The sequence below is a fragment of the Cottoperca gobio genome, chromosome 3 (genome assembly GCF_900634415.1).
Source record: "Cottoperca gobio chromosome 3, fCotGob3.1, whole genome shotgun sequence".
Classification (NCBI taxonomy): domain Eukaryota; kingdom Metazoa; phylum Chordata; class Actinopteri; order Perciformes; family Bovichtidae; genus Cottoperca; species Cottoperca gobio.
The window spans coordinates 28,667,411-28,687,287 of NC_041357.1; the positions used below are offsets into that span (position 1 = coordinate 28,667,411).

Here is a 19,877-nt window from a genome sequence, read left to right on the forward strand (position 1 = left end):
CAGGTTGTCAAAAACGCACTTATATTAACCCAAACCACGATCTTATCCTAAACCTAACCAAGTAGTTTCGTTGCTTAAACCTAAGTGACGTCAAGCGGGACCCGGTGCCGTATGGGGGACCTGACAAAGCGTCCTTCTGTGAGAAATTGGGAATCAGAGCAGGGAACATAGGAATGACCCCGATAACTAGTGTAGGCTACAAACATAACAGTGCCAACATAATGTTTCCCAACGTTCAATAATTAATGTTTTATTAGGTTATAACTCATCAAAACTCGGGTTTGTCTAATTTTCGGGACAAACAGGACAGGATTCGGGACAACCGCTCGTAAGTCGGGACTTTCCCGGCAGCATTAAAGTTAACATGTGAGCAGACAGCAGGAGCAAAGCCACTTCTGTTTTTATCCTCAAGTTTCCTTGGGAGTCAGAGAGTTAACGTGGAATCTGAGCTAGAGGTGAATCCACAAAACACATTCTCCACCAGCCAATGAACTCCACTTTGGTACTTTGCATTCCCAAGAGGAAGCTATGGTTTGGAAGGGAATGGAGACAGCCTGTCGCTTGGCCTTGATTTACAGGTGGTCTCCGGCTGCCAAGAGTAACAAATCACAACATTATGGCCCTCTGAATTCAAAGTGAAGCTCAGTTCCAAAGAATGAGTAAACGAGAGGAGAGAAAGAGAGGAGTTGGAGTCAAAATGACACACCTCATCTCCAAAAGCTTGTGTGGTTAGTACAGCAATAGGATCTCACCCTTCATGAAGGAAATGAGTTTGCTGGGAGACAGGAACCTTTAACTTCCTTGGCAAATAGCACGGACTCGTCCTGCTGAGGTGACATGAGCTTACAGAGTGTGTGCATGTGTGTCAATCATTATTGCAAAAATGTGATGGATTATACATTTAAGACGACTAGTTGGCGACAAGCCTGCTTCCACTGTGTTTAGCAGCGAGTGTGCTACACTGTGTCTAGAGGGTCTTAGTAATTAGTCAAAGCTCTCTTTGAGGAGAGACAGTCCTTCAGTCGTCTGGGTGGCTTCAGACGCCAGGCTCAAGTGCTGCAAAGTGTGGGAGGAACAAGGTTTTAGCCAGGAAGTCTACCTCGAGGGCAGCAAGAAAGTGACAGGCACTTAAACCTTTAGCCACCACAGCCAAATGAGAATAAATACCTCTGTAACCTGTCATGTCAGTAGCTACAAGGAAACAATAAAATAGGACATATTCATGCTGAGATCCTTCATGTTTCCACAATATCTAATCGCGTGTTAACAAATTCAGATGACATGCCCTAAAAATATGAACTTACTTGTAAGTTACCTTAGAAAGAAGACACTAGACATGTCTTCCAGTTTGTAATGTTTTATTAATAAAAGACATCTAAGTGTAGAGACAAAGCCTTCTCTTTAATGTGCTTTCTATTGTCTGATGCAGCCAAGACATGTTAGGTAACAAGCTGGGATGCATATTGCTCATATTACTAACTGATCTACTGAATAATGTTAGTTGTCAGGGTTGCATTGCAGTCTGGATGCGATCCAGTCACTGCACAATCTGTAGATTTACTGTAGATGAGGAGATGTCATAAAAGCTGATTTATAATCACATGCAGGGATGTCACGAGATCCGATACTTCGGTAGTAAGTCGATGCCAAAATTGTGAGAATGTGACGGTACTCGTTTTTCTACAGTACCGTAGGTACCATAACCGTACCGTTAATCTTATTCGAGTTTACAGTTGTTTGAAGGAGATTCAAAGGAATACCAAACAGATCTTGGAGAGGATATCATGACCTGTTAAACTTCCTTAAAAACTGTATGTTGAATAACATGTTATTATTGTTTTTAGTTTTTATTATGGACAAGAATTATGGAATTTCACTGGTATTGGCGTCGACTACTCTATTTCTGGTATTGTGTAATCCCTAATCAGATCCCTGCAATTCCTCCACATGACAGTTGTTAGTAACATCTTTAACTACCGGCCCTTCTTATTTAATTTAATGCCACTTACTACTGCAATAAACAGCAGAGCTCCGTGTGGTAGGGTGACAGTTATGAAAACCTCTGACGTGTGGATGTTGACCAGATGTAATTGACCTCAACATTAAGGTGGCTGTACACACACACACACACACACGCACACACACGCACACACACACCATGTTTCGAGCAGACATCCTGCCAGCCACAAGCCACTACCTCTAAACATCCCTCATATCTGACCTTTTAACTGTGGACCTAAAATCCCTGTAATTACAGACAGTGTTTCAACTTTGCAAGTAAACATAGCAGCAGAAATAGACACTTCAACTACTATATACAAGTGCGCTGGTGCCAGGGGCAGGTTTCTATTCATAGCTGACTGGAATTAGTGGCTTGTGTCACTGCTCACCATAATGAACTTGGAGCGGAGTAAGTTACTCAGTTTGAAACTGCTAGCAAAATCTATTACTGATGCTCATACATCTCAACCCCTGAATTCATTCAACAGGCGCATCACGTCCGTTGGTTCCACTGCTCCATCGCATGCGTTTTGAATAAAAGTGAAATAATCATCAGCATACGGGAAGCAGAACTAATATGGAACACCATGTGTGACTTAAGAAAAGTTATATCCACAAATCTCCGCAGAGATAAAGTGGAATCAAATGTAATGTCTTGTGACTTGTGTGAGCCTCGGCTTTAGGGTCGGGCAAATTGGATGAATATATTGTGTTTATTGTCGGTTGTTGTTTTTTTTGCCAATTTCTACATCCGAAGAGCGAGTGAGAGCCAATGCTCAGCGGACATCTGATGAGCGGGGAAACAAATGTGTCAAATCGTCAGTGAAAATACACATTTTCACGCCTAACGCAGTGAATTAAGGGTTTATTTTGACCAAACTAGAGCTGGTGATTGTTGGAACAGTGGAAAGGCTTAATAAAAGGTTTGGTGAGTTTTATTCTGTTTCTGTCAAGTTTGAATGAAGTGTGCTCCGCCGCTCGACAGGGGTCTGCCCGTGCACACATGCGTGCACACATACAAACCAGGTGCAAATATATCGCCGGTTGTTTGACCAATGGTGGCCGGTTGGAAAATGTTAACATATCTCCCAACGCTAGACAAGAACTTACAACAAGTAAAGAAAAAGACGATATGGTGGGGATAGATTTTATGCTTGAGACAAGAACACTTTCAGGGTTTCCTTAAGTTTGTGGAAGACTTAGGTGTATGTATTTACTGGGGGATTTGGGTGTCTTCCCACAATATAGGCAGTTTCACATCATTTTGGACCATTATTATTACCATATATGTGTACAAAAAGATAGAGCAGATTCATTCAGTTATGCTCTACATTAATTTTACATTCATTCGGCTCAGATGGTGCACAAAACTTTGTGGGCGCTGCACCTAAGCCTCAGAATGGTAGATCCTGCACTTTAAATACAAGCCTATGTCAAAGCAGTCCCCTAAAGACCTACAAATCCTTTGTCCAACAGTGTTGTGGGGAGCCCAGGGATGACCTGCTTCACTGAGAGTCTATAGGGTGAGGTCCTCTTTAGGTTGCGGCACCTGTGGAGCATAAACACACCAGGGGAGGACAGCTTTCCTTTCAGCAGGGCCGCTCCTCTGTTTAGCTTTCCTTCCACCAAAAACATCCCCTAACAGACAATCCAGACCTCCTCCAGTCGTGGCGCCACAGGAAGAGCTGAAGAGCCCTGGAACCTCTGTCTGTGGGAGGCACAATGCTCTCCCAACTCTGTTTATCTAAATCCACTTCCTGCATTCGCTCTACCTCAGGTGGCCTTAGAGGCCTGGTCACCAAAGCTCCAAAAAACATGCAGGATAAATACAACAGCAGGGCTCATGGAAGCTGTGGAGTCCATCACTGGTGACCAGTTTGTAAGAAAAACAAGTGGAAGGGAATCACACTGGGACTCTGCGTCTGTTAGCAGTGATAAATGGATTCACATATTAGGGTAAACAAATGGGTAATGTGCCTGTGTGCTTCATGGCCCATGAGTGTATGCTCACGCACGATGCTGTGCGTGTGCATGCACGATGCTGTGCGTGTGCATGCACGATGCTGTGCGTGTGCATGCACGATGCTGTGCGTGTGCATGCACGATGCTGTGCGTGTGCGCACCCTCATGAGAGATTGATAGCAGTTTTATGCAGATGTTGATCACGTCCTATGTAAGAGCCACTTGGAGTGCTCTGTGAAATTATTCAGCATTTACTGCACGGGCCAGAGCGCAACCCGCAAGGGAACCTGATAAACAAACAAGAGAGAATTATTCAAGGTTTAAACACTTAAACACCCTCTTCACCAGAGCCTTTTAAGTGGGTGATTAAAATGGGCAGAGGAGCTGAGCGACACTACAGGAGCCCCAGACCCCCGCATGAAATATCTAACCGATAACAGACTACATTTATATTCAGAGATATATTTAGATTGTTTTGGGGTTGCGTGAGTACCTAAGATTGTTGTTGTTTCTGTATAATGCTTTCAAAAGTCTGAGTAGAAATGCAGTTTAGAGTACAGACTTGTACATTTAAGTCATATGAAAGACTATAACTCAATCAACTATGACTACTGTTCCTCAACACTTCTTCCTTTTCATTCTGTCAAAACCTCCGTACTTTTAGGGGTATATTTTTACATTTGTGCAATAATAAAATCTTCCTTTGCATCAAAATCAACATCTGTGCACGCAGATATGTCACCTGGTAGAGCGGGCGGCCCATGTACCAAGGCTGAGTCCTTACCGCAGCGGCCCTCTGCAAAAGCCAAAACATAATAATACTTTTCTTTTTTTGTATCTATCAAAGGAATATAATAAGTGCCTGCTTGTAAAAGTCTTTGATCTACTGTATTGGCTGCATGAAACTAGCCATTATCTATCAACTACAATATAAAAGGAATTGCTCTCCTTTCTACCGTAATATTTCCAGTCAAACGTGGAAAGAGACAATTTCCAGAAGCTTTAGCAAACACACATCAAAAGGTTGAAGATATGTAAGCATTACTGCAAAGACGATGATGTCAGTCGATTTGGATCCTGATTATCTGCTCTGATTATCTCACTGTTTATACTATACACTGAGCACATGCCTTTCAAATCGCAAGTCCACTTTCAAAACAAGGAGAGCTAAACATCCTAAAAATCTAACCATTTCCTAGAATTGTGAAATAAATGCCACCCTCAAGTGTGAAACAAAACCCTCCAGCCTAAATGTATCTGTGACGGGGGTGGTGAGAGACACTTTGATCAACAGCTATCCGTATACTGAGCGTATATTTTGGGAAACAAAGCACAATCTCAGTTGCTAATCCCCTGAGATTTAGAGCACATTTCCTCAGAATCCTTTGATCTCTGGAGTGCATCTGGACAGCTGACTCCAGACATACTGCACATGCATGAACAGATTTGCACGTACATGTGAGCCAGTTCACTCATACCATTAAGATGCTAATTACATGATTTTATTCCTACACCTACACGTGACAGTTGATCATTGCTTTTACACATTTTAAACATGTTATGACACTTGTTAAAGAACTCTGACACCTCTACACCTACACTGAACACCCACATTTCTTAATCAAATTTAGAAGGGATGTATAATGGCCATCGTGACATACATAACAGAGACGGCGAGGGGATGCTTTAGCACAAAAAAGGAGAAAAGTGGATAAACCTGATCAAATGTCTACATGCCACTAGGGCTTTAGCTTACTCTAAACCAGTCATTCTTTCACAGGAAACATTTCCAGAAGGCGCCATTCACAGAAACCGACTCATCCGCTCTGCTTTGTCGTCACCCAGGAGAATCTCCTCCAGCTTTTAGTAATCTATGTGACATATGATGCCGGAGGTAACATTAAAGCCACCTGCACATCCTCGAACCTCCCAGTCCCCCAGCTACGTTGACGTCAGCCCAAGACTTCCACGCCATCTTCTCATGGAAAAACAAAACAAAAATCACAGAGCCCCTCTATAGCCAGGTGCTACCCCTCCTCCCCATAGGCTACGGCTTTTCTTCTTTTTAGAGTGTGGCTCCAAACTTTTCTCCCAGCCTCTTCAAAGACCAACAACAGGCCCTCGGTCCCTTGGGAGCACAGAGGGGGTAGAGCCCGGTGGGAGAGGGGCATACGTCACACAGCATGCACAAGAGGCCAGCCGGTGGGAAAAGAAAACGCACAGGAAGGAGGACAGAAAGAAGGAGAGAAAGAGGAAGAGGAGTCTGCATTTGAAAGGTGCTTTCAGGGTCCTCGCTTTGTGAAAACGACAAGGAGAGAAAAAGCACAACAGCAGAAGCGAAAGACGAAGGGGGCGCAAAACCTGCCATGTCTTTTATCAGACTTGGAGGCTGAGGGAATGCGTTTAAAGGCTTTAGGCCTACTTCCAAAAAACAAAAAACCTTTCTACTTTCCAAAAAAAAAAAATCAAAGGGCTGGCAACCAACTGGGAGACAAGAGGGTTGGGGGCAGAAGTTTCACTGGGATTCACTTTTGAGTTGCGTTCTGTCGTCAGACGTTCCTTTGCTTTTTGTCTACGCTTCCATACAAGTTGGAGCTCAGATTGAAAAATATATACAAGCTTTGGAAGGAGAGGAGCAGCTCGGGAAGACTGGAGGTCTCACACAGAGGGTATGGCTTCACAGCAGAGGAGGAGCCATCACTGTCACTACAAACACCTCCCTGCATGGCCCACTTAAAATGCAGTCTCATTTCATCAGCAGCAACCAACACAGGGCCACAGGGTGAAGGCAAGAAACAGATGGAGGCTAGGAGGGGAGAGAGGAGGTGAGGGGAGAACCACACGAGGGGGGGGGGGGGGGGGGGGGGGGGGTAATTAAGAACAGAAAGGGGTAACTTTGGGAGAAATAACCATTAAAATATATATTTCACTCGTGACATGCTTCAAAAATACTTTTCCTTCATCTGATACCAAGAGAAGCAACCTAATAAACTACCCGACAGAAATGTGAACTCCCAAGTCATAAGTTGGGAGTAACCTATCAATGTCTATGTCAGCAACATAATTTTGCAGTGTGCACATAACATATCACATTTATGGGTAGGTGTAGACACCATGCTGTACACAGGGGAGAAAGTGTGCCGAGGCTCACATGACCTGGATCTCATGTGTTCAGAGAGACCCACCTGCCCACACCACTCACTCAGTGCCAAGCTCAACCCAACTTCATCTGCCTGCACAACTCATGAATGGGTGTAGAGTCTGCATGGAAACATCACCAAGCTCTCAAGTGCATCTTTATGTCTCAATGTATCTGCGGCGTACTTAACCACAGTTTAGTTTTTAAAGTATTAATGAAGACAAACTGCTAATGTGAGCAGCCCTTTAGAATGACTTGTATTAAACCGGCATTGTTCCCACAGGGAATATGGTTTGGAAAAGATCAGATCAAAAGAATTCCAAGCGTGGACTCCCTACTGTTGACACCCGACCCACATTCTCCTGGACCCTGGTTCAGCTGGGAGGGGGGCTCAAAGAACAGCGGCTATAAATAACTATCTCACCAGGTATCCTATACAATATGGACAGCTTTTAAAGCTAAGAGAGTTGGCTCACATTCTGGCTTCTGGTTTTATTTGAAAGCACCGTGGGGTCGAGCTTTTATATTTCTTCTCAGAGAGCGTTAAGACTTTTAATACAGTTAAAGCAGATGATATGGAGAATAAGAAGAATTCATTTATAATCTTTAGAGTATGTTTTAGAAGTAAAATCACTTTCAGACGTTGAATTTAATCCATGAATGCACAGGAAATATTAACATATTAACATAAAAGAAAATCAAGAGCTGCAACAGTTAATCGATTAATTGAACATTTAAACAATCGTTAGTTGAAACCCATTAATGTTGTTGTTATAATATTTAGGATAGAGCTTAAAGCGTACATGCCAAATGTTAAAAGTACCAGTATAAAGTTAGATGTTTTTTAGACAAGCTACAACATTTTTGTGGAGGCCAACGGTATTAAAGCACACATCTTGGAAACGCTGTCGTATCAGATTGATGAGAACATTTATATTTTAAAAAGTTGCAGAGAAAACTTATGGGGGTCTCTCCTTAGCAGTCCAGATAATCAGAACACTTTCAAAATCCTGCAGCCTGTGCAGGATCTGACAACATTCTTTGTTTTACAACTCAACACGACCCTGCAGTAGTGGTGGCACCGTGGTGAGAGGGGGGGGGGTGGGGGGTGGCTAATCAATCCACAATTCTCATGCCATGTGTGAGTAGACTCAACATGAAATTGTCCCATTCAGAAATCAAAGTCTGAATACCAAAGTCGTGGATGTTTGATCGTTGTAATGCCAAAAGCTCCACGTGTGAATAACTATTCGACCCTCTGTGCATTACTTATATAAACCACAACTTCATGAGTGTAAGATATGTTCAATTACAACAGCAAGAAGCAAACAAATGGCTTAAACTTGTAAATATTAAATATTTTGTATTCACTTTATAATCACTAAGCAAAAAAGGGAAAAGCACCCAAATACATATTGATGGTGGAAACACCTTTCTTCTTTTATTCATTTTCCCTCTGAGCTATAAAAGCCATTAGGCACCCAGACGTGAATTATTTATAGAAACTAAGCTCCACTAACTCCAAATGTTTCAAAGAAACATTCAACCATTTCAGCGGGGGCTCCTGTTCCATCCTGGGCCAAAACTTTACACAACACTGTTGGAAAAGCAGCACGTGGGTATTTCCAGGAACAAAATAATGAATATTTGTTCTTGTAGTACTAATGTATGGTAATTGCATGGTAATGATGTGGTTTTAAATGCTTAAATTGCCCAAAGCGTATGAAGCCCATTTAACACATAAGCAACCAATGGCATGGCGTTTCTGCTGCAGAAAAAAAACTCAGTTTCAGGTGTTTCTCAAAAGAGCCAATCTCCACAGCCTGAGTGAGTCGGATCCTATTACTATATGAAGACGTTTATTGCAGCTTTGGGCACATGTCAGGATTAGCAACTTTGACACCATGTGGGTGCAACATGTAAAGCCAGTTCAAAACTTCCAACACATGTACCACACACACTCACTCGCTCGCACGTCATGCACATTTAATTGACTATCATAAAATGACCACAACCTCTCTCTCTCTAACTCAGCCTGCAACACCATGGCTGCTATAAAAAAACACCGTGCTGCAGAAGACCCAAACAATGGTGGACTTTGGACCTGACTTGGGGTTGAATCTGTTGCCTAAAACTTCCTCAAGTGTGCTTGGCTTCTCCTCACCAGCATGCAAATAAATCCTCATACCAACGGCTCATTTTTTTTCAAGAATTCAACCCAGCATGTGCAGTTGTTTCTTGCTTGCATGCATGATAATCACTTTAAATGCATGGTGTAACATGACCTTTACACGAGAACTGCTGCATGCTGTATGAGCAAGAGTCGTAAAGAAGCACATGAGAGGGAAAGAGAAGGGGAAAACAAGAGTGATTGTTTCAACAAGCAGCTACATGCTAATGATAATGATAACTATTAAGTAAAGTGAGTAAAGTATTTTAAAAGGAAAATCATGCGAAACATCACAACAGCTGTTTTAATGTGTTGAAATGCAAGAGATCCTGGATTATGGGCTGCATTTAATGGATAGATGCATTTCTGCAAGTGTCTGGATCGTGGGTGGAGGAACTGATTTTCCTTCTCTTTTTTTTTGATGGGCTCCAATTCCTCAAACATGCTTTCTTTGAGGAAAGGCCTCACTAACCAAAGAGGCTAAAGGCTCCTCTGAAGCAATTCCAAAGGATTTCCCCACTTGACAACAACAGCACAGTGTTTACACCAATGCCAAAATACAAAACAAGCGTGACCTCCAACATTTCTCCCCGCCTTTACAATCCACACTTGTCACCAGACTGTCACACTGCAATGCTTTCAACTCAGGCTTGATCTATTGTTTCCTAAAAAAAGAAACCTCAGATCATAGGATGGTACCTACATTTGTTTCCTACACGAGTGGATGAGAGGTCTACCGAAGGAAGGGTAGCATGCATTGTGTCACAGAGAAACATAAAACAAAGACTAGGTGCGTTGTGGTTCGATTGTACAGTGCCAGCTTGTGTTTCTGCACAGAAAGTACATCACTGATTCGCAGAACGTGTCACTGTCTGAAATCATCCAACTTACTCTGTGCAGCCAACATGAATACATTTCCAACCTCATTGTTAAAAGTTTGCTTTGAGAAAGTTCGTCAAGACTTTGTGGAGAGAATGCAAAAGACAAACATAAGCTGGAGACGAAATGTCTCATGCAAAACTGCTGATAAGGTGAAAAGCCTTGAAGCGCACATTTAAAACCTCGTCCTGATTAAGTGAAATGCGCACGAGCACCGCGACGGCACGAGTTAACGAGCTTCTCTTGCGCTACTTCACCATAAATACGTGAACCTCGTGGACCGGAGTCGTACTCACCCGTGTAGTCAAACCGCAGTTATTCTTGTGGTGACAGTCCTGTTGCTCGAGGCGAGAGCTCGTGCAATAGTATTTCTGCTTCACGAGCCAGTCATCGATTCCCTTTCTCGCCAAACAGGCATTGACTACAAAACTGTCGCCTGAAAACAAAGAGGCACATTATTAGCAGCTACAAAGTATATCAGCTCGCGCTACAAAGTATATCAGCTCGCGCTACAAAGTATATCAGCTCGCGCTACACTCATGTTTTCCATTAGCGGTCCATCTTCAAAGAGTCAAGACTTTTCGCTGTAATGCTGCTCTAATGAGCTGACACTTACAAAATGTTCTGTTCACTAACTCACTGAAATATGACACTTTATCAGATATACAATATATAAATATAAGCGCTTACCTTCTGGGCTCTCCCTCGGTTTACAAATAGCGGCTTTAGAGAGAAAGAAAGTCAGAAGACAATGAATAGTGTTACTTGAAAGTCTCGCAGCACCAGATGAAGTAATAGCTGTGATTTCTCTTAGGAATAAGAATCCTTACCATGTTTCGAGTGCAGTTTACCCATTTCTATGCATCGAGTTGGAGTTAAAAACCATCAGAAGAATATAATCCAGAGGGGAAAAAAGAAAACCGGCTACAAATATCCAGACAGAGGAGCGTCCGTGGAGACCGGGAGCAGACTCAGTGCTGCAGGACCGTATGACTGGAGAGCCAAACGAGCCTTTGATCCAGAGCCGCTGACAAGACACACACAGGACAATATACAGCTTCCGGTCGACGCTTTCAGAATAAAACGCTTAATTGATGAGACACCGGCATCACACAATGATGATTATCAAAACAAAAATAAAGATGAGAAGTGGCCAGAATGCACTATTTTATAAGCCGTATTAGTAGGCGATATGAAACCAGGAAACTTATGTTTTAACCTCTCAGATCATTTATCGCTTGACATTTTCTTTGACACAAATTGCAATTTTTTTATTTACGTTTTAATTGAAGTTAAACCATCGATTTATACGCCTGAACCAACCGCCCACAAATAACCCCACAGCTTCGCATTTCGTATTATTAGTTCTTGATTTTACATTGAAAACCAGTGTAACAACTTCCGGTGTTAGTTGACTTTTTCTGTCTGACTTGACGCACCTTCTCTGTCTTTAAAACGCAGATGAGGCGTCAATAAAACCTTCATTTCAATCCACAAAAGATCAGGATTTACACCTCAGCCCGCACTACAAGCAAGTGCATGTAAACGCACTCAATGGTTTCCAAACACGAGATGGGGGGCTATCATGGGGGCTATCATGGGTGGTTGCAGGGGTCCCAGGACTTTAGCAGATTTGAGGCAACCACTTCAGCTCAATTAAATCCAAAAGACAACATTGGAACATTTTATTTGAGATATCAAATAAGCAAAACGATACAGAAACGTATCAGTAAAAGGTAAAAAGTTCAGTGGAGCATGAATGGTTCATTAAATGACCTACATCTAATCCCAAAGTGTTATGTACAAGGTCTAGAATGTATAATGAATAATCTTGATAAGAGCGTGCCAGCATAAAGTTACATGACTGGATCCTCTCTTGACCATAAAGTCATGTTGGTAATAAACTTTACCAGCAATAATCCTCTCAGCTTCCTGGGGACAAAATAATATAAAATGTTCTGTGGTCAGCGTGCGTTTGGGGTCTTTGACATGAGAATAAGGTTTATTATTGGACTGAGGCAGCAGATTATTTTTGAAGTCTTTGATTATAGAATAAAAGACAGAGACTGTGCCGTGTGTCATGCTGCTAGTGGCTCGATGTAATACACAGTCGTACATACACACTGTGGGCCTCATCCGAGAAAGCAAAGGTCGGTACAGGGTCAGAAATTCATGAGAGAAACCGGTTATCAATCCTTTGTCTTTTTTGTAATATTGACTGTTGAATAATCCCAGATTAGCAACATTGTTCTTTTTCACTGAAATGTAGTGAAAACCTCAAGGAGAAATAATTCATGCCATAATTTGAAAAACGTGATCTCTAATACGATTTATTCACTTGTTATATAAGAGGAAGACCAATTATGCAGATTCATTATGAGATTATTTGGTCATTTACACACAAATAATCCTAATTTCACAGTATATGAAAATGAAATTCAAAAATATAACACTTTTTCACTTATCGTTGTTGCATTTCCTGAGTTCATGTGTTTTTAAATCTCAAATAATCACCCAAAATAAATACTGTGATTAGGTATTATAAATATAACTGCACATCTTTGACATTACAGTGCAACCAATAAGTATTATTTAAATTAAATGAGACAATACGCTATATAATAAAGGTTTCAGCCGTCAGCTGGAGCTAGGTTAGTAGAGCTTTCTGTGTTAGCGATCAAGTCGCAAGAAACAAACATGTTTTTCTGATGCTCTCATTTTAGATCAAAACCCTTTTCTTGTCATTTCCGTGTCATGGTGTATTTTTTCCTTTTATGTTTAAAAACATCGGATTTAAATTTGTAGAGGAGGTTTTTGTTAAATTTTAGGACATAATCTGAAAACTCAACATCTGTAAAAGTAAATGGACTTGTTGAAGAGTCACTTAAAAAGTTAAATGTATCACAGATTTGGTAGATTGCTCCCACATGGTTGGGTGTTTCGGTCTCTGTGTAAGTTTATAGGCCTGGTGGTCCCAGCCTGTATCCATGTGCCTCAAGCTCAGACGTGCATCTTGTTTGGAAGACTGTCTGTATATTAATTTAAATTAAAAAGTGTAGAAGGAAAGCGGATTTAATTTGTGTATTTCACATTTTTACCTTCATTTAATTGCTTTGTTACAAGGAGCTTAGACACACACACACGATAGTGAATCTTTTTTAAATCAACTACAACATGGCGTCAACATATATCTAATAAATGGCACAGTGAAATGATCTCATGTCTTTACCATGTCTGCCTGTTCTGCATGTTGCATCTTAATATTACACTTACAGATTTACATCTTACATTTACATATGCGTCGTAATCTTGCGCCATATTAAAGTTTAAAAGTATTGATCTAATTTTAATCCAATTAAAAAAAGCAGCAGATACAGAAACACTTTTTGTAATTTGTAGGCACACCAATAAACTAGTGTAATGTCAAGCGTTTGGGATTATCTGGTGGATTTTCTTGCAGTGTAACTGGTTGAAAACTATCCATTTGCTATTGTTTGGCCCGTAACCTCCTTATATCTTTGACCCACACTCAAAAGTTTGGCCAGCCCTGCCATAGGCTATGCAACTCCGTATCACACAAGTATAAATCCAGCCTTCATACACCAACTCCCTGCACAGGAAGTCCTATAAATTCCTGCACATGGCAAAGCAGCTAACAGCCAAAGGTGGCATATGCAAATATAACTGAGTTGGGATGATTTCTGGGGAATCCAAGATCAAAAATGTAATCTGGCCCCAATTTTCAGGGAAGGATTTCCACATCTTTAGGGATGTGACTATACACTGGACGCACGTCTCTGATGCAGCCCTCCAGATGCATTTTCTACTAAACAGAGGTTTCTGCATCCCGACTATCATCACATGTTGTACCAAGAGGAATCAGGCTCCCCTTTGAACTAGTCTGCCACAGACACACAGATGAGCTTGTTATTAGAGCAACTCGCCTGAATTTGCTGGGAAAGAAGGCCTGTCCCTGTGACACACTTCCTGTCCTTTGAAGAGGCCAACGGAGAGATGGCTTTGCGGGCCCTATTTCCAAGCTTCGCCTTTGATGCCTGCGAGAGAGGAGGTGGCGGGGGTTTAAAGAAAGAGTTCCATCTCATGGATGTGAACCCCCAAACCTCCCATCAATCGTGGCGCGACGCAGTTATTTTAGCTTGACACCTTATGAAATCCAGAGAATAAATGAAGTAAATATTTGGCTTTTATTAAGGAATTTGTCAAATCCTGTGGAAATCTGTCTGCTGTGTTTCTTCTTTTATGGTAGATACGCTTCATAGAACAAAAGCTAAATTCTTTAGGCACCTGCCTGATTGATGTAGGTATTTATTGACCAGGGGGAGCTCCTACCTTGGTGGCCAATAGCTCATTCCACCATAAAACTCGGCATTCTCCCTGGAAACAGGCATAATGGGGGGCATTCAGACGGCCCGATTCAGGGAGATCTAATGGTTTGTCTGTGTTTATGTCCTTGTAACAATGTTAGGGGCCTGATGCCTGGAGAGCCCACCGGAGGGAATGATGCCTGGTGGTGAGGAGGGGGATGTGAAGCATATATAGCGGGAGAGAGGAGCAGCTGCTGGGCGCTTAGAGCTCAAACATGTGACTGTTGCCTTTATCTTGAGGAACAAAAGGGCACAGATGTTATAAAGGGCAGAAGACAATCGTGAGTGAAGTACAGTGTTGATTCCTGCAGCGGCGGTGACTCAGCCCATTGTGGTGGCCCAGCGTGTGATGTGTCAGGCGAAGGGACTACGGGGAGGCAAAGAGCGCATGGCATGCGTTTGCCATTCTGCATACTGGAAGCGATGGAAATAACCTGGATTCACAATATTCCAGGACACATTGGTGTATTTTGGGGTTTTACAGCACTAAGCCTACTTTACATGAATACTTTCTTGGTTGCTAAGTGGAATAAAATGTAATGTCAATGCTTTGATGTATTTATACTAACTAACAGGAAGCTGCTCTTTCTTCTGAGAGGATTTGATGCCCCAGTCATTTTATATGGCAGTGTATACAACAGAAATAATATGTACACACATGCCAGGCACAAAGGACGTGGTTTAACATTTCTACATTGGACATTTCTATCAAATGTTTTGTGTAAAACACATATTTAAGATGACACGTCTTTAAAATGATGAGTTGTGTATGAGTAAAACACAAACTCAGTTAAAGGAGGTACAGTAACACCTTTAAGCTTGTTTTGATCTTAATTAGTGTTTGAAACTACAGTGAGACGACAATATATGCAAGTACAGAGTTTTAAAACAATCTTTCCAGATGAGATTTATCTTAATAAGATTGCTGATCCCATATTTTACATCCCATATTTTACTTTATTGGTTCGTAGTGAAAAATAGGAGAATTCTAAATGTCCCACTTAAGAATTCCTTTTTATCTCCACAGCAGCATGTAAAACCTTCGTAACAGGGCCTTAAGCCCACTGACATTTATTTTTTTGCAGAATGTGTCTACAGTAAAACCGAACAGAGCAAGTGAATAAACACAATCTGGTGCAGACTTTCAGGCGCACCGCTGAATGACTGTTCATTTCTCCAACGTCCAATACTCTCCAAATGTAGGCCTGAATCAATACTTTCTGCTTCTGTACTTCTCTTTACTATCTGCACTCGGCACTGGCTGCCTTTTTGAAGCGGTGGGGGTGTAGCCCCATCCAGAACGAGGACACAATTAGTGTATTCAGCCGAAAACAGTGGGGTTCCTCCTTTGATGTGGGGATCAAATGAAGGAGCTGTGTGTTTTTGTCCAAAATGACAGGCTTGCCAGGTTTACTAATGGGTAGCTAATAGAAAGAGAGGTTTATGATGCTCATTAATTACACAGTCTGTCATGTGTTGGAAGGGTAGAATAGAGGAGATAGGGGGAAAGAAAAAAGAGAATGGGGTGCAGCAGAGGAAGCAGAGAGAGGAGAGTGGGGGTGGTGGTGGAAAGAGGGATGGGAGTACTATGAAAGGGGGAAACTGGAAATGAGTGAAAGAGCCACGGCAAGGAGAAGATCTCCTAAGAGATCCGCACAAAACCTGAGTTTCGGAAAGCGAAGACGAACACGAAGAGAAAGAAAGAACCAGGAGGAGATAAAATAATCCTTTCCCGAGATAAGAGCAGCCACCAAGACAGGAGCTTCAAAGAGCAGTGACACTCTCATGGGAGCATGCCATAAACCTTTTCCTCATCTTCAGAGGAAAAATTCAGTCCCTGATCCAAACACGCCCAAGCTCTCAGCACCCACCACCCTGCAGGTGTCCGAGGCCCGGCGACTCCCCGGGTGGCATGCACACTTCCAAGCAACGCTGCCTTTGAACTGCGAGGACTCACGTGGGGTGGCGATGGTGATCTGCACATAAGGTGCAAATGTGAATAGTTAATGAAGCGAGAAGGGGAAAAAATCAGAGCCTGTCCCTCCCGCCACAGGGAGGACTAGTGATCTCTGCTATCAGCTCCAACCAGCACAACTCAGATGAACCCTCTGTAGATGCAGTTTATCATTTCAAGCTGAGCCACGAACAATGCCCTTGCCAACAGTAGCCTATCCTTTGTGACAGAGTAGAGGTGTGACTTGTGGGATGTTGCTCGTGGATGTAACGGTGAGTTTAGGGTAAATGAGGCTGTCATTAACACTGAGCCCGTCCAGTGACCTGTGAGAGCGCAGGCTGCTCTCGTCCCCACAGGGCCGGGCACCAGAGGGGCCACTCAGCCAGACAAGGTTTATTTAGCTAAGCTCTGAGTCTCCCACACATAGAGGCCCGCACTTCCATGGAATTCATTATGCTGGGCCGTTAACGGGCCGCTGGTGTTTTGAATAGTTTCAGCAGGCTTTGAAATTGCACTCTCTGCTTGGGTTCAATCGCAGAGGCCACGATCGAATTGCACTGAGTGTTATATCATCTTCAGGACATTCGGCTTGAGACGCGAGGCTGAGGTCCACACGGGAAAACAATGGCAGGGTAATACCCAAATATTTAGCAGCACTTTCCGCAGCGAGGAGGCCTGTTTCAGAATAACAAGGGTATGGCTGGGCGCAGTGAGCCTCTGGGCTCTGGTTGCAGAAAGGCTTCCTGTCCACAAACCTGTGACCTTTCCCCCACAGATCCACAGGAAAACAAGCACGGGCAATTTCTCCTTTTTGTTTTGGGAGAACGGAAAATCAAAATACACATCTCTGCTGAAAGAACACAATATGTATCACACCCGCACCAATTTGATTTAGATCCCTTGTGACAGCTTGAAGAAGTCATGAGTCGCCAGATTTGCTAGAAAAACAGGAAACAGTTAGTGGGAAACTTTCAACATCGTCCTTGTTGTAAACGAGGGTACTTCATGGAGATGTAGAAGCACAATAGAAGCCACCATGGACACAAGGACGCGCTAAAGTTGCACAAACAACTTTTATTTTGGGTGTCGTGGTTGCATGAATAAAACTTTAGGCATAAAATACATAAATAGTACCTCAGTTCAACAATTGAAAGACAATTCTTTGAAAATTGGGTTTTGGATTAGAGCAACAGCCCCTCATCTGTGCACATCCCTGGAAGCCACCAAAATCCCCTATCCCATTACTGTGTCCTCCATTGCAACAGCCTAAGCAGTCCAAATCTTTACAAACATTAGACACTGCAGAAATTACTATAATATTATTTGTCTGACATCTACACTTTGTCACTGATGCAAAGATTGCAACAAAATCTGAAATGTCCAAACAGTTACTCAAAGGAGGAGCAATACAGCAGCATTAGTGTAACCTGCATGAAGGAAACTACGGGGTTTCTATAATTACTGGAGTTGTCAAAGGAGAACGAGACTTTTAGGCAACAAGCCAACAAAACAAGTGTGAGAAAGACACCTTAGGAGGTTCATGCAGCTTTAAAATGTGTCACGTTAGATTGGTTTTATGTGTCTCGACAGTGTGCTGTTGTATATTTCACCAATTAAGAGGTTAATCTCTGGAAGGAACAAGAACATTAAAGCTACAATAATTTATTTAAAGAATGTATGTAGGAAAGAATGAACATAACTCTGCACAAGAGAGCAGATGATCAGGTACATGTAAAGCCTCGTGCATTCACTGATCTTGCCCAACATCATATGAAGCACTTTCAGAACAAAACTCTTCCAAAGAGCATTTCACAACATATTGTTTTTGAAATTGTTCTTTTTATGTGTTTACTTAAAAAGCAAATCTTGTAAAGCACGTCATTTAAGCAGACACAAGCTACAGAGTGCTGTCAGCAGGAACAGGCATGCCTCAAGCAGCATTTTAAAGCAAGTACTTAAAAAAAGAAATTCCATAACAATAAAAACATTTCGGAGTTGGCTCGCTGCCACAGAATTCTGCCTGTAGCTGCTTGGCGAGAAATCAGCGAGGACATTTCAGAAGAAAAGCAATAAAAGCAACACAAATACTTTACTGGCTGGATTTTACCTCCATAAAATATTTCAACGACTGTACGTTACAATAAACAAATAAATAATAAAGCACATTGATTCCTTTTGTAGCACCAAAGTGCCTCAACACTTGAATATGGTGCGAGTGTAATGATACAATAGTTCCACGTTTTCATCTCTAAACACGATTCTTTCTCCCAAAACAACTTTCGTGGTTTTAATCATGTGTGCTGAAGCAAAGGAATGTCAACAGCAATAGCAAGTACAAGCTTTGTTCCCCTTTTATCCACTTTATGGATCCTGTGACTGCTCTGGACAGCTCCATGAATGGGAAACTCTAAGAATATGATTCACGGTTGTTCTTAGGAAACCACACGTATACTCACCAATTTTCTTCCCAGCTAAAACAAACGTTTAACAAGATAAGTGTAGTGCTAGCATGAGCATGGCACATCCTAGTTTAGCATCATAGCATGCTAACGTTTGTTAATTAGCACGATACGCAAACTACGGATGAAACTACTTTGCAAATATTGGACAAAACTACATTTTTGATGCTGTGAAAAGTGAGTTATTTTAAGCAAAAGTTGGCACACCAGACAAAGTCTGTTTGGAATTTGCTGAGTGTAACTGAACTCTGTTTCATTGCCCTCACAGTTTCGTTAGTTAGTTTATTGGTTTACGAGTACAATGCATGTATATATAATGCACATATGAACCTCTGAGCCATGCTTATACTAACATTGATAATGAATTAAAGCTCAATAAAGTGTTTCTAGTTTCAGTGAGAAGTGTGCTCTGTTGCACCTGTAGGCACACACACAGCTTCTGTTATGTTGCTCTTTAAGAGAGGTAAACTTAATGTTGTGCTTTAAATTCTTGGATCAGCTGGTAAACTATGGGTGGAAAGTGAAGATGAGACTCCATTGAACCAGGCATGTCACGAAACAATGGCTGGAACAGAGCAGGTACGTCTTAAACCTGCAATAACTGTGTTTTTTCGGCCACATCATTGGCATTTGATCATCTTTTAAGTTGACATTAAAAACTTGTAAGCAAACAGCTGCATATTTACACATTCAGTAGTTAAAGAGCAATATTTAATTGGTTTTCTGGCCATCTGATGAACGTAAAATCACTTTTAGCTCTGTGTTCGGTCTCTTCCAACTCCTGAGGGGTTAAAAATGTCTCTTCAGCAGCACTATGTTCACCAGCTAGTTGCTAACTGTGTCTGTATGCAGTTTGACACTGAGAAGGTTGTGCACAGTGGGTTTTTTAGAGCGTTTCCTCTGAAAACAGTTGCCCGCTGAGGTTGGA

General features: G+C 42.0%; 1 protein-coding gene across 1 annotated transcript in view; it reads right to left on the reverse strand.

Moving 5' to 3' along the window:
• The window catches only part of nkd1 (NKD inhibitor of WNT signaling pathway 1), a 33,220-nt gene extending 22,089 nt beyond the window's left edge, over window positions 1–11,131 (reverse strand). The window contains exons 1-3 of the mRNA XM_029428512.1: window positions 10,982–11,131; window positions 10,842–10,874; window positions 10,448–10,587 (exon numbers count right to left, since the gene is read on the reverse strand). Coding sequence (XP_029284372.1) covers window positions 10,448–10,587; window positions 10,842–10,874; window positions 10,982–11,006 — 198 coding nt within the window. The 5' untranslated portion in view covers window positions 11,007–11,131. The remainder of the gene's footprint in view (window positions 1–10,447; window positions 10,588–10,841; window positions 10,875–10,981) is intronic.
• Between the last annotated feature and the right edge of the window lie 8,746 nt (window positions 11,132–19,877).